The sequence below is a fragment of the Scomber scombrus genome, chromosome 23 (genome assembly GCF_963691925.1).
Source record: "Scomber scombrus chromosome 23, fScoSco1.1, whole genome shotgun sequence".
In the NCBI taxonomy this organism is placed as follows: domain Eukaryota; kingdom Metazoa; phylum Chordata; class Actinopteri; order Scombriformes; family Scombridae; genus Scomber; species Scomber scombrus.
The window spans coordinates 17,293,137-17,307,764 of NC_084992.1; the positions used below are offsets into that span (position 1 = coordinate 17,293,137).

At 41.9% G+C, this 14,628-nt stretch overlaps 1 protein-coding gene across 2 annotated transcripts; it reads right to left on the reverse strand.

The window, feature by feature from the left end:
* Window positions 1–112: 112 nt before the first annotated feature.
* Window positions 113–12,229, reverse strand: LOC134005706 (dynactin subunit 1-like). 2 transcript variants are annotated; one of them, XM_062444686.1, is made up of 30 exons: window positions 12,121–12,229; window positions 10,199–10,264; window positions 9,870–10,064; window positions 9,635–9,707; window positions 9,509–9,540; window positions 9,383–9,403; window positions 7,323–7,463; window positions 7,105–7,128; window positions 6,454–6,651; window positions 5,968–6,172; window positions 5,801–5,879; window positions 5,243–5,402; window positions 4,945–5,049; window positions 4,558–4,749; window positions 4,344–4,460; window positions 4,087–4,239; window positions 3,787–3,947; window positions 3,452–3,620; window positions 3,213–3,281; window positions 2,884–3,096; window positions 2,619–2,780; window positions 2,378–2,500; window positions 2,152–2,277; window positions 1,908–2,050; window positions 1,615–1,781; window positions 1,410–1,528; window positions 1,120–1,315; window positions 960–1,033; window positions 786–875; window positions 113–698 (listed from the first exon to the last, which is right to left on the reverse strand). In XM_062444686.1, the coding sequence occupies exons 2-30, from the start codon at window positions 10,238–10,240 to the stop codon at window positions 561–563; spliced, it is 3,687 nt and encodes a 1,228-aa protein (XP_062300670.1). In that variant the 5' UTR covers window positions 10,241–10,264; window positions 12,121–12,229; the 3' UTR covers window positions 113–560. The 2 variants fall into 2 exon arrangements, with proteins under 2 accessions (XP_062300670.1, XP_062300671.1); XM_062444687.1 differs by lacking the exon at window positions 7,105–7,128.
* Between the last annotated feature and the right edge of the window lie 2,399 nt (window positions 12,230–14,628).

Genomic DNA, 14,628 nt, shown 5'->3' on the forward strand with positions numbered 1-14,628 from the left:
CCCATTATCTACATTTCCATAATGTACTCACTCGGCTGTGGAACTTGGCCTCCCTATTAATTTTACTATACAACACAAAATTGGAAATAGATTTACACATAACTCAAAACTGTTGCAATGAAGAGAAGTGTTTAATTTATTGTCTGAATATTACCCAATACAAAAGATACAAAGTCGGGGAAAACAGAATAGGTGCAAGTACATTATAAATGGCTTGTTGCAAGTTTTCCCTAGAGAGGAGAAAACTGGTGCGTACAAATAAAGTTTCAATGGCGAAAACATGACACCTTCATACACAATGTGACATTCAGGAGTGAAATCCATTCTGACTTTTCAAGATCAGTTTGACGCCTATATAAATGAGAAGCCACTGCTGTCAGTTTTATTAGTGCTATAGTCTTAACTTTGCAAATATTGGATACAATTTCCTGAGAGTAGTGACAAGCAAAATAGAGAATGTTGAAGATGGAATGAGAATAAAGAAGAGGGGAGAAGGAAAAAAAAAAAAAGAAGCTTTTCTTGATGTGTTAATTGAGGCTGAAGGCCAACGGTACACGGTTTCAGACCATGAGGAGGCGGTGCACTTTTTGCAACTGCTGCTGTGATAGGACGAGACGGTGGACTTGTTCCTGTCCGTGTGTGCAGGGAATGGCAACGCGACCTACAAACACTGTTCCTCCCTTCTTCTCTTCCTTGGCCTAGGAGACGGAGCACAACAAAATTAAGAGCATTGTTTTAGAGTCTTGGATTTGATAGGATGTGTATAAGTATGCTTTTGGTAATACCTTAACAAAGGAGGAGACTGGGAAGGTTGCAAAGTCAGAAGACACCTTCGCACCAGGCTGATATGAGACCACATGTTCGGCTACTTCTCCCTGAGATGGAAACAAACGTTTTAAAAACCATTTTCATCTGATGGACATGGCAAGAAGAATGTAAGGTGATTCTGAAGACGTTACCTTGAGTTTGTCCAGAGCGTCGCTGAGACTCTGCAGTCGAGCGGTCTGCTCCAGCAGCTGGGCACTGGCACTCACTGGATACACAAAAGAGGAAAACCAGAAAATGAACCAGATCCCTCTTGATGAAAACAGCAGGAAACACACACACACACACACACACCTGTTGTCTTCCCAGTAATGTCAACCACTTTGACTTCAGAACTCAGTTTGAGAAGAGTTGCCAGCATCTGGTCGGTCCTGCGATAGATGCCTGTGTTTAGTCCCTCTGGTGGCATGGAGCTTTCTTTGGACACCTGTGGCAGTTTTGGGGGGCAGAGTGGAGGCAGGGAAGCCAACTGGGCTCTCATCTTCTCTGCCTGGAGAGAAAACATACATACGTTGAATATTACTAGAGTTTAGACAACCAGCACCACAGTGTAATAAAAGCAAATCTAAAAATCAGCAGGATACCTTAAGTCTGTTGTTCTCATTCTTGAGGTGTTTAATGCCCAGTCTCTGAGCTTCAACCTGCTGCCTGAGGAGAGGGGAGTCAACCACCTGCACCGTCCCTGCCAGGGATGGAGGCAAACCTGTCGGAAATGACGAGACATTCAATCACTATTGCTATCTTTTTTTTTTTTAAACGGACGTAAAGTGCAGATCAAAAACCACTTGCCTCCTGCAGATCCCTGAACAACTGAGGCAATTCCAGAGGCAGCCTGGCCTCTCAGGCCTTCAATGGTCATCTTTGATTGGTTATTGATGCGTTGCTTCAGCTCTGCCTTCTCTGCCTCCAGCTGGTCGATATCAGCCTGAAGAGCATCCATCGTCTCTTCAAATTCCCTGAAGATGTGTTAATTAAAAAAACATTTCCTAAAAGGCGTGCGAGTGAGCAGAGGGCTACAGAAGTAGTTTTGGACAGAACTGAGAGAAAAATAAAGATGAGAGAAAGATTTTTTTAATTCGTACTTTTCTTTCTTCTTCAGCAGGGCGAGGTTCTCGTCCAGTTTGGTCTGAATCTTCTCCACCCGCTCATCTGCGTCTTTGGTGGAGGTGTCCAACTTCTTCTCCAGCAGGCTCAGACGGACATTGGCCTCACTCAACTCTTCACCCTGCGAGAGAGAGCGAGAGAGAGAGGTATTTATGTACAACACTGAATTTCTCAGAGGGAGGGTAAGGGAAATATTTGGAGCTGTTTGCTTAAGTGCATTACCTTGATCTTGAGGGACTTCTTGACCTCTCTTATGACCGTTTCTCTGTCTTCTAGTTTAACTCCTAGACCCTCAGCGTCGGTCATCTCAGCCCTGACGGTGGATGCTCTCATTTCTACTGGAGGAGACTACAGACATGGAAAAGAGGTGACAAAGAGCAGAAATATGTCAATATCTGAATACACCGTCTTGATACATTGATGTGAAAAAGTTAAGATGTGCAAATACCTTGCCCTGAGGCTTCTCTGCATCATACTCTCCTTCCTGCATAGCTGTGGCCATCTTGTTCATGGTAGCGATGACAGAGGCGCAGGACTGACGCAGACACTCAATGCCATGAGAGCCGTACATCTTTGTGGAGGGAAAAAAAACAGCAACTTTTAAACCAACTAATCCATGTGCTCATGCTCCAAAAACTAACATCTCTGAACACAAAAGAGAGTCAGGCAAACGGTGAAAGATTATTCACCTGCTCCACAGCTTTGCAGGCAATATCCTCTAGTTTGAGAGCGTTGATTCCCTCCTGCTCGGCCAGCGGTGCCACCATCTGAGATCCAGCTGCAGCCACCTCCTGAAGCACTGCCACCACGCGGGTCAGCTGCCGTCTGCACTCCGTTAGCGTCTCGGACACCTGCCAGACGAGACATAACACGTCAGGAAAACATATACTGCAGCTCAATCATGTCTGTTATTAAACCCATTGTTTTGCGTGTCATTTATGTGTTAGTTCGTACCTGTGGCACAAAATTGAGAGCCGCTGGCACCCCGACTACGTCTGTTCCAGGCATGCGACGGCGGATCTTCTTACAGAACTGCCTGATGTCAGAGCAGGAAGTGTCCAGATCCTTCAGAAGCACAGAGAGGCCAGAGCTCTCCTGACCTGCCGTCAGGAACGCCCGCAGACGAGCGACCTCCACTCCCATGCAGTCCAGGGCACTCTGGGTAAACTGGAGGTGAGAAAAAAAAAAAAGTTTAATAAAAATGATCTATTAGCTACATACTTGGATACTACTAAAATCTTTAAATCTACAGGAAATGACACCACTGAAGAAGCCTCAAGTACCTTGATGTGGTCACCCAGCTGCACCGTGCAGTCCTCAATGTGATCTGCCAGATGGACGCTGTACAGTTGCTAGAATTAGGAACAACAGTGAGTTACTTCTCTACATAAAATACACTATTTTTATTTGTTGTAACTAGTATTTACACTGACTTGGACAATTTCATGTCCTTGTACAAAGATTATGGTATTAACATTCAGGATTTCACTCTTTTATGACTCTGGTAATTTCTTCAGTGTACCTGGTAGTACTTGATGGCCTTAGTCAGAGGTTCCACCTGAACGGTCTCATCCAGCTGGTCTTTATGCAGCAGGTCGATGAAATAATCCAGAGAGCGCTCATGGAAGCTCATTTCAGAGCAGAGGGTGCCCATGCGCTTAAACACCTCTACGCTGCAGCCATTCAGAGCCCTAGAACCAGAACAGATGGATCCATTTAGTTACAACAGCACAGCAAAAGATCATAATTACTCTGAAGACTCTGAAGTGAAATTTTCATTTGTAAAAAAAAACAACAACAAAAACAGAAGCCTTGACACAATTCTTTTATTATTAGTGTTGAAGTCGCAGTTCTTACTGTTCATATTTGTGCAGGGTGGCCTGCAGCAGATTGAGGGAGTACACCAGCCCTGAGGCAAAGCTGCGCTGTTCTCCTGGAGGCCCCCTGAGCCCTGTGCCCGGGGCCGGGTTCCCATTCAAGTTAAACTTCTCCTGGGCCTGTTTACTGATCAGCTCAGCCTTCAGGTGCAAAGACACAAACACAGGTTACAGAAACAGACGAAGCACAACAACAGGAGCTTAGATCAAGATTTGACAAAGGATTTCAATGTTTTTTACAAATGCAGCTACAAACACAGACATAAACACAACCTCATACCTTGCAAATGAGCCTGGGAACGAGCAGGAGCACCAGTATGCAGTCATGGTCTCCACCGTGACGGAGGAAGGAGTCTGGCATGAAAGAGGTGAGGAGGGATACCTGTCGGTTCGACTGAGCCACTTCCATTTTCCTCAGCTCCATCTCGATGGCCTGGAGTTTTAAATGAGAGAGTGGAGGACAACAAGAGCATTGGTCTCAAGGGTGTAAAATTCCCATGAATCACTAAAGCAGGGTAAAATACGCAGGTCACCTACCTTGGCATAAGCCTTGGTCTCTGCAAACTTGATCTTGAAGTCAAACAGCTCTGCAGGAGGTTGCTGAACTTGTTCAGCGTTGGCATTCTGCAGCTGCTGCAGCTCTCTGTTGGTCTCCTGATACACACAACAAAAGAAAAACATAACATCAAGGCATCCACCTACACAAAATGTAGGTTTAATGTTTCCACATTCATCTGCTCTCTCCCTCTACCTGTAGGCTGGTGGTGAGCTCTCTGTATTTGCCGATGGTCTGCTGGTAATCAGCTACGGTCTCCTGTGCAGCCTCCACCTTTTTTTCTGCCTCTCTGACCTTCGCTCCACTCAAGTCCAACTGCTCCCTCAGCTCCATTTCCGTCTCCCTGCAGTTCTCTTGGAGCTCATCATTCATCTCGTTGATCGCCTCCTATTGAGGCAGAAAAAAAGCAGGAATATTGTTGAGGTTCAACGCGTGTGACTACTCATTTTTCCAGGAATTCACATGAAAATGGGAATCTACTAGTGAATACTGGGGGGTGGGTTTAGCTTGTGTTGGTTAGAAAATAGACATTTCACTGCAATTATTACTGAAGACTGGAATCAGAAATGCAGCTTCACTGACCAAATCGGTCACGGTTTCTCTCAGCTCTCGGACTTTCTCCTCCAGGTCGAGGTTCCTCTCCGTCAGGGTCTCCACCATCTCTTCTGACCCCAGAGCTGCATCCACCTGGAATGTGCACACAGACAGACACATATACATCCAGTTAAATTTTGAGATGAGAAAAAAATCTTTTAAATGATCAGAACTTCTAAAACTTTTCTGTTACTATTATTTGTTTTTCAAGAGTCAGTCACTATAGTGTAATCTCATGAAAGCCCATTCTGTAATCACATCTCTTCTTGTGTGCCCCTGACTTTACCTGCTCTTTCAATTCATCAATCGTGGCCTCCCCATGCTTAACCTCCTCCTGCAGTTTTTCCTTCTGAGTCCTCAGAGTCTCCAGCTCAGTGTTCTTCTTCTCCATCTGCTTCTGCAGCTTCACATGCTCCTGTTTCTCCGATGCAGACAAGTCACGCATCCTGAGGAGGAACAGGGGAAAGTTAAGACAAGATTTTTTTTAACTTATTTGCAGCTTATGTTTTATTTATATTTGTGATGTGCTGGGATTTCTCCAGTCACAGGTTTCACTGGTTCCATTTTGCACTGGCAGCTAAACTGAAAGCTTTTGGAAGCTACTGAAAAATGAACAGCTGAAAACAGGTTGCTTTATCCACTTGTGCCTTCTCTCATCACTTGTTTCTAAGTTGTAAAGTTCCTATATTTGTCCCTGAAATACTAATGATTTGAAACCAAGTTTTCAGGACCTTTAAGATGAACACACTATTTGTTAAAAATATTATTATGACTGTAATAAGTGAGTACTTGTTTTTATTCTTAACTTTTTTACAGGTAAATTAAATGGATACTTTTTACTGACCTGACCAGAGCCTCCTTGAGTCTGCTGTTCTGCTCCTCCAGCTGTTTGACATGGTAACTTGAAGCAGCTCCGTCTGATCCTGCAGGGGAAACAGAGTGAATTAATGAAGGAGAGATAAGACCAGAAGGAGAGAGAGAGGCCCCTGGATTTGTGAGTAGAGTACAAACCTTTCTCTGAAATCTCATGTCTAAGGATCTCCAGGTCCATGGAGAGCTCCTCCACTTTCTCCTTCAGTGTGTCCACCTCCACTTGCAGAGACTCGGCCCGTTCTTCAGCCATCTCTTTGTCCAGTGTGGCCATCTCGATGGCGTCTGCCGTGTCTGACATCTCCTCCATGTAGCGGTCCTTGGCCTCCTGAGCCTCACGAGCATCCTGGAAGGAAAAAGTCATGTATGGTAACAGTGGAGCTGTTTCTTTCATTTTTAAGGTTAATGTTACTGTCATTTTATCTCCACACAAACTGATGGAACTAAAGATGTCTTGTGCCTCCTTTGCTTTTCAGTCAGTTCTTCACATTTCTATAGTTTTTCATTTTCTGTGTATTTTTTTATGTAGAGAATCTTGTTTCCTCAGTTTATTTGTTCAGATTACAGTAACATTTTTTACCTACAAATGTGTATGTATTTGTCACATTATAGACTTTTTTTATGCACCTTCTTGGCCTCTTTAAGTTGTTTCTGCAGGTCGGCCTGCTGCTCCTGCATTTTGTTCTTCCACTCCTGAAGTTGCTCTAGCTGGATCTTGTGTTTCTCGAGCTCCTTCAGCTTGGCTTTGTCCTCCGTTCGCTTCATCTTCAGCGTCTCCAGCTTCTCCTCCAGGTCCTTGACTTGTGCTCGCAGTGACTCCTCCTCCTGAAAAGGTGGAGAAAGAGGTGAGAAAATGGGAGAGCAACAGTGCAAAACAGCTCAGTAAGAGCCAAAGAACCAAAGATTTGATTTTCCAAGCAGTGAGGAAACTTGCAAAATTGCTCAAGTCCCACCACCTAAACCCAGACCAGGATGAGAAATGTTTCACTGCCCCAAATTCATTTGCAAATAATTCCCTAAATGAAGTTGCTTAAACGGCAATGGCAATGTCGAAAGATTAATCCATTAATCTCCAACCACAATGGTGGAATTCTGTTGTGCATTCAGTGACTCCGAAAGATAAACCATGCCATAAAATCCAGTGTGAGGATGTAACAAAACCATGTTTAAGTATTGAGAAGGTGTGCAAAGGGAGGCTTTGCTCTCAGATGTTCTGAATTTGTTAGTGAACTCATGCCAGGTATCACCAGCATGCATGAAGCCATTAGAAAACTCTACCTGCTTGGATATGGCAGGAACCACCTGGTTAAACAGTGACAACATGGATTAAATGGAACAAGCTCTTTAAAAAAATGAATATGACAGAAATAAAAACAAAATGATGGAGATGAAACGTGAGACTAAACACCTTCTGATTACAGGTTTTTGTGGGTAGATTTTTTTTTTTGTTCTGCTAACACTAAAACTGGTTGTTGTTGTAATTTCCAGTGACCCACCTTGCTTGTAGTGGGGGCTGGAGTTGCTGCTGCTGCTGCTGCTGGCGACCCGCTGGGCTGAGGCATGACCGGGGCCCCCAGTGCACCCTGGTGGGGGGACAGGCCCACCTCACTGACATCAGTGAGGCTCTCACGAGACATCTGGCAAGACAAGGTGTGTGGAAACGTGGCGAGAGGGAGAAGAGAGGAAGAAGTTTTGGGGAGATGATAGGGGAGAAAAATGATGAGTGAGTGAGTAATCATACAGACTAGAAGACATTTCCAGAGGATTCATTTCTATGGTGCAAAGTATATAAACTTCAATATAAATCCAAATGTCAAAACAAGTTAGTCTCAACTCTGATAAACCCTGTAAAGGGCAGTAGGGGAGGTTTGGGGCAATTCTAACATTTTATACATTTTAACTCTTAACTCACAGACTACTTGAAATACACTAGTCATCTTTTGATATAATAGACATACATTGACATACATATATATATATATATATATATATATATATATATATATATGCACTAATTAATGATACAATTAAGTGATCTTGCTCCTTTTCCAAGCGAAAAGGAGCAAGATCACTCTCGCTTGTTTCTGGTTGGAGGAATTGAGTGTGTTACAATTGCCTCTGTACTCCCCTACTTCATGTGTCTTCCTGAATCAAATATTTCACCTCACCAGTGATTTTGTTCCCCCTACAAGACACCACTTTGATGTAGTTTAACTCGTAGAGCTCTGTGTCTCATCTGAGCCGCAGAGGACAAATTCACCCTTTTTCACCCATTTCACCACCACTCCCTGTGAGATTCCTGCATGTAACGGAGCGTACCCTTAGCGACAGGCTGGAGCGGCCGGTGGAACGTACCAAGAGGGAGGGGAGGGAGGTAGCGGGTGTGAGGCGACTTGGCGTGCTCCACTGCCACAATGTGATCATAGAGACTGTGTTAGGACTCATATGGGTTATATGTGAAACTCAACTGCAAAGTCAGCCTCAATGAAAACTTTGTAGCACTGTTTAAAATGTGATTATAACTTTAGGGCGAGTTTCCAACTAATTGGAAATAACTCGCAATATTTGACTAACATTTTTGTCTGTAGTCTTATGAACTTGAAATATTCACAGCGTCATTAATGTGTCTTTAATAGCAGTTAACTGACATGCACCTCCACCGAGTCACCACCACATCACAATCCTATTCATTCTATTTTAAGAACAGTTAAAACTGCCAGGCTTCAGCCCAATGCTTTATCCATTTCTAACATCTCTCTCCTCTACCGGAGATTGAGAACAAGTGTGTGCTTCTTATGATTCTACACAAAAAATGCATAGCCCTCCAATATCTTGCAAACATCTGAGGAATGAACTGCTGTTTCAAATGAGTGCCCTTAGACCTCCCCAGTCTGCTGTACATGAGCTCACCTTGGCAGAGTGGCGGGTAGAGGACTGGAGGAGAGGAGCAGTTGCAGGGAAAAGAATACACACGCGCACACACACACACACAAACACACACACACAGAGATGCGCGCCCACACATGTCCAGTGGTGCAGCAAGATAAGAAATTAGCAGCACATGAGAAATACACCTTGTTGTTAGTTTATATTCACTGAACACAGCTTTTAAAAAGGCTGCATGCACCATTTACCATCAGTCTTAAAGAATAATCTTGATGACTTCAGCCATAGCTCCAAAAAAAAATGTGAACTCATGCAAAAATGTTAAGTCATGAGGACAAGAGTCCACGAGGAATGACAAAGACATCATCACGACTCCTTGAAAGTGTCAGAATTGTGACACTCACAAAATGTGTGAGCATGCCAGATGCCTTCATGAGTATAAATAAATAACTTAAATAAAATAAAGTAAGCAAGCAAACAACAATCCATCTGCATTACAAAAATGGAGTGTAGTAAAGAAAACAAGAGGAAAAGATTACATCTATTGATGTAATACAAGCGATGTCCATATGTCCTGTGCAAAAGTGACAACGTGACATACAAAAGATGAGTTGCTCAAGCGTGATTAATCAAGACGAGAAGGCAAATGGATGGATTTAAATATTTCTACCTTTTTAATGCTCAGTGGTGTCTGCCAAAAGGATTCAGAAAAACAAAAATGAGAATTCGACCCAAAAGCCAAGAGGCTTAAAAAACACTCATTACCCATTGTGCTCTCTCCATGTTGATTACCTACCTGTTTGGTTGTTTTGGGAGTCTCAGGAATGTCTGGTGGGGGGAAAAAAATAATGATTATTATTTATTGATATTAATATCTACATTTAGGTATTGAATTTCAGACATAGCTGTGGTCCCTGCTCACCTCTTTGTTTGGGTATCTTGGTAGCACCAGACTCAGGAGCATCTGGAGAGGTGGCATCTTCCACCACCTGGATCTGCAGAGAGAGTGACAGAAAGACATAAACCATGGAGGTGTGATCATATGAACATATTTATTAGAAGTAAATGCTGAAAAAAGGCATTCTCAGACACATAAGACTGCTCCTTTCTGCTACTTAAATTGACTAAACTGTCCCACCTTGATCTTTTTCACTAACCTGGGACTGTCTGACAAATATCCCATGGTTATCCTCGCAGGTGAAGTAGCGTTTCCCCTGCACGGTGCCATCGTTCTTGCCTTTGGCCTCATCCAGTATGACACCCACCCATTTCCCGGAGGCAAAGAGGGTGGCGCCGATGTAGGCAACAGTACCACGCTGACCCTTCCCTGTCACCTCCACCACAGAGCCAATCTAGGAGAGGAGGAGTAGAGAGAAGAGGATAAGACTCTGGAACTCATTAAACACAAGGTTATAGTAGTTCATTTATGTTTATTCTTTTCTTTTTTCTACTTCGTTTCTCATGTCTTGATTGAGAATGGACCTACCTTTGGAGGTTTACCACTCTCTATGGTTCCTCCGCTGCTCATTTTGCTGATCAATTGGCTGGTCAGCTGGAGGATTGTGGGAATACAGATGGGGTGGAGGATAAGTGAAGAAAGATGATTAGGTCATTTCATATTCGAATATCTGTTGTTTAAATTTAATAATACCACAGTATCTAATATTTAAAATCTAAGTCTTGGTCTTGTAAACATGATTCAGTAGGATTGCAGGGGCAAATCATTTTTCATACAGTCCATTCGGCCAACAAAAGTTGTGTGTTTGTGTCATCAGCTGATTTCTTCACTGGACAAAGTGGCATCACGATGACCTATCATTCCTCCTTCTCAAGCAATTACCAAGAGAAGTTTTAGGAATCGATCTTAAGGCCGCAGAGCACAGAAACACACTCACGCAACCAGTCATATGTCCCCGACCACAATGGGCTTCCTAATAAACAAGCTACGTCTCTGCCCCTTTTCACACAAAGACGTTCATTCAGGACAAAGTAGGACTGCGGTAGGGTGTAATCCTTTTATGGCACTGCGAGGACATGTGAATTCACACGGCCTAACAGTTTTAAAACCACAGGGCAGAAAAATGAATAGAGAAGGTTTATCACAGTCTTATTTTTCAGAGACGCTGAGATACAGTTTTGCAGATTCCACTCTCTGGAATAAATACTACCTTAAATTAATGGGAGCAACAGCTTGATTATGGGTTAGATATACAGACGGTAACTTCATCTTCTCTACAGATTAACCGAGAGTTCCCTCATACACATTTCTTCTGATGAAGACAGAATATGCAGCGAGGTGAATCGAGCATCCACTGTATGGTAAGTGCCACAAACCTTTTCTTTTTTAAATCATTTTTGCTAGAGGAATTATATAACAATAACTTCTTCTGATGAAGTGCACTGAAGTTAGTATTAATACAAGATATTGTACCATATTTAATTTTCATGTTACTCACCCGGGGGGTATAAGAATGTCGCCTGTTCATAGCCATAATAATAAGTTAAGATGTTTACACCTCCAGTACAATAATACAACTTCAGAGCTGATTTTTCTCCACACTCACATCCCTTCCTCTTTCCCCAGTTGGAGAAGAGGATAATACACGAATGTAATTTTAGGGAGGGATCACAGTAATACATCACAAAACGTCACCACACCGCCGATTTGAATGGAGAAAATGAGGGAGGGCAATATCTAAGCTGTTGTGTCTCCCACAGGAACTACAAACGGCATGCTGGATACTTGACGTAACGCTGCAGTAATAGTGATGAGATAATCAATTCACCGTCATACATAGCTCGCTATATTTATATGAGACTCGCAGTTACGACGACGTGACTAGGCTGTCGTGACTCCTGCTTTTGACACAACATAAATCATCGTAACGCAATCCTTCACTATCAAACCAAGGTTAACAATGACGCCCATTCAATCAAAACAACAAAGTGACCTGCTGTCAAACAGTGGCTACTTCAGAATATCCACTTGGTAATGTTACTGTTAGAAAGCCAGAGCAGGGTTAATTCAACTATGTCGTTTTATAATCTAATGAAGTTAATATTTACATAAAACACTTAAACTAGAATATACCCAAAACTGCATATATTTAGGGTTCAACGTTAAGCTACCCACGTAGCAAAATGTAGCTAGATACAATGGCATACAATGAAGCTAATATGGCTACATTCTCTAATTAAACTAAATTCTAACTACTCCTGACAGCTACAAGTCAAAGTAGTTGAGTGTCCTGATTTAAAATTAACCTAATGTTACATTAATGAGCTGGCTAGTGTTAACATAGCTAACATTAACACCGGCCGGTTTAAGTTATAACGTTAGCAACCAGTAAGGTTACAGCTAGCTACTTATGAGAAGCTAATGTTGAATAGCTTTATTTTGTCACTTACCTGGCATACACAGAAATTTGCTTATTCAAGTATAGCTCCTAAAGATGTTCCTACAGATAAACAATAATCCTCTGTTATTATCTTTTGGCTGCCTAGCTTGGAAATCCGGTAGTCTCTTCCGTTTTGACAGGTCACGTCCGGTGGGCGACATGTTTCCTAGGATGGCGAAGTCATGGCCCTCACTACTCTACCTCTAATTGGCTCACCGTGATATTTTTACCCTAATTCTAACCAGTGTCACTCCTCAGGCCCAAATCTAACCAATCCAATCAACGAGGCCACCTAACACTAGCCAATCAGAGGCACAGTAGGGAGGGTCATGACTTCACCATCCTAGGAAAAATCTATATATTATTGTGGACTGACATGATAAAGATTAGTGCCCCTAGTGGCTCAGTCGTTTATCACTATTTGGCTGCGAGTATAAACTAGTTTATCTATTTACCTTTCTTTATAAGGTTGTTCAGGAGATGGACGTTATATACCTCTTGAGAATATATGAATCATGTGTTTTTGTAGACTCATAATGTCAGTATTGGTGCTGCAACTGTGCTAAGAGCTCTAAAATAAACGTGGCAATATTTGTGTTAATATATTAGACATGTACAGGCAATAGAAAGAGAACTATGGGAGATAAAATATGTATTATCATGAATTCATGAGATGTTTTTGCTATTTGGCAGAATGTACACAGCAATCTACTAATAAATCACACTGCAGTGGATGAGTTTGGTATTTCAGACTTGACAGAACACAAGGAATCCATTAGTTTTTGGTTTATTGACATTTTAATTCAGATATGGATGAGGAGGACGACTGGACCAAACAGTGTCTCAGATAGAACAGTTTACAAGAGAGACAAGTATCAGATGTATATTTTCAGAGTTACACAATAAGATAATGACATTAGTTATTAATCTGAGATACTTCATGAGTTTACAATTGAGTGATTGAAGTCAAGTGAGTATCTTCTTCCAAAGTTACTGTCTTTTTTAGTGCAAAATTGTCTATTTGTGATAATAAATAAATAGTTATACATAATAAATTCACAGTAATAAATACGTAGAAATAGTTTTTAAAAACAAACCCATTTCATTAGGAATAATATTTCTTTTAAATAAACATATCTTTATATTATTCTGGATTTGCTTCATTTGTCTGTTTCATGTCTTATAATTTCAGTATCTTTGAGTAATGGATTATTGATTGGACAAAATAGACAATGTAAAAATGCCACCTTGGATTTTAGGTAATTGTGATAGACATTTTCTCACTACTTTGTGACATTTTATAAACTAGACAATTAATCAACTGAAAAAATATTCTAGAATATCAATGAATTCACAATTTAAGTGTTAACAAAACCTGAATAACACAGGTCCAATAAACAACTTTATGTATACAAGTTTGCAACATCTTGTGTATAATCACCTTGAGCCATTCAGATATTGAATAAATGTACTCATTTTTCATATGTACAGTCAGCTCTAAAGAGTTTGGCTCTTTGCTGAATATAAAATTTGGTCAAATTTGTGAGGAAAATGAAATATAAATGTGGTCAGAGATTCCTATGATAATCAGTGAATCCAAACAATGCGTTTTTTCTAAGTAATCAGGAAACAGAGGGTAGATATGATCAGCGATAAATGGTGACAATTCACTCATGTGCCCTCTGTCTTGTGATGCGGCCCCTGGATGCATTGACGTGTAATTAGCCAGAGGCCCCATGCACAGCCGACCAATCAGGCGGCGGAGGAGAGGCTGTGCCTGGACCGTCTGGCAGACACACCGGGCGGGGACAGAGCTCCGGCCGCAGCTCAGCCCTGTGGCGCTGACAGCACTGACTGGACCAGACCTGTCAAACCTCACCACCCCGTCTGTTAAGAGCAAGGTAGAATATTTTTTATTACATATATGTATATTTTATTTTGATTAATGTGGACTTTTACAACTCTAAGGCCTGGTAAAGTTTTGCCGGTTGTTTATTTTATCGCTTTCTATACTCCCGGCTCGAAAGCTTTCAAGCTAGCTAGCATATACAACTCCACTTCCGGTTTTGACTTTCAGAATTAAATCGTGCGTTACGAATATCCTTAGTATAACGCTTCTCTAACTCAGGATCGTTTTATTTTGAAGGATGGATTTCTATGCTTCTGGTATATTTTGGTCGCATTTCCTGGTTACCTTGACTACTCACTGTCCCGAAGGTGGCATGAGGATTTAACTCGATATTGTGCGCTGTTTACCGGCTCGTTTACAGTCTGTGGCTATAACTGAGTTTATCTGGAACCTTCTAAACGCAGTTTTTGCTCACACATATGAATAAGACCTGAACACATCATCCAAACAGTTTGGTCCCGATGGAGGGTGTGGAGTGGAAGTGTGACACGTTACGTCATTCATAGTTTCACTGTCCCGTCTGTTGTCTGCGCTGCAAAAAGTCACCATATATCAACAAGTGGCCTGAACTCCTCTAATGCTGAATCCTAAATATTTTTCTTGCAACCA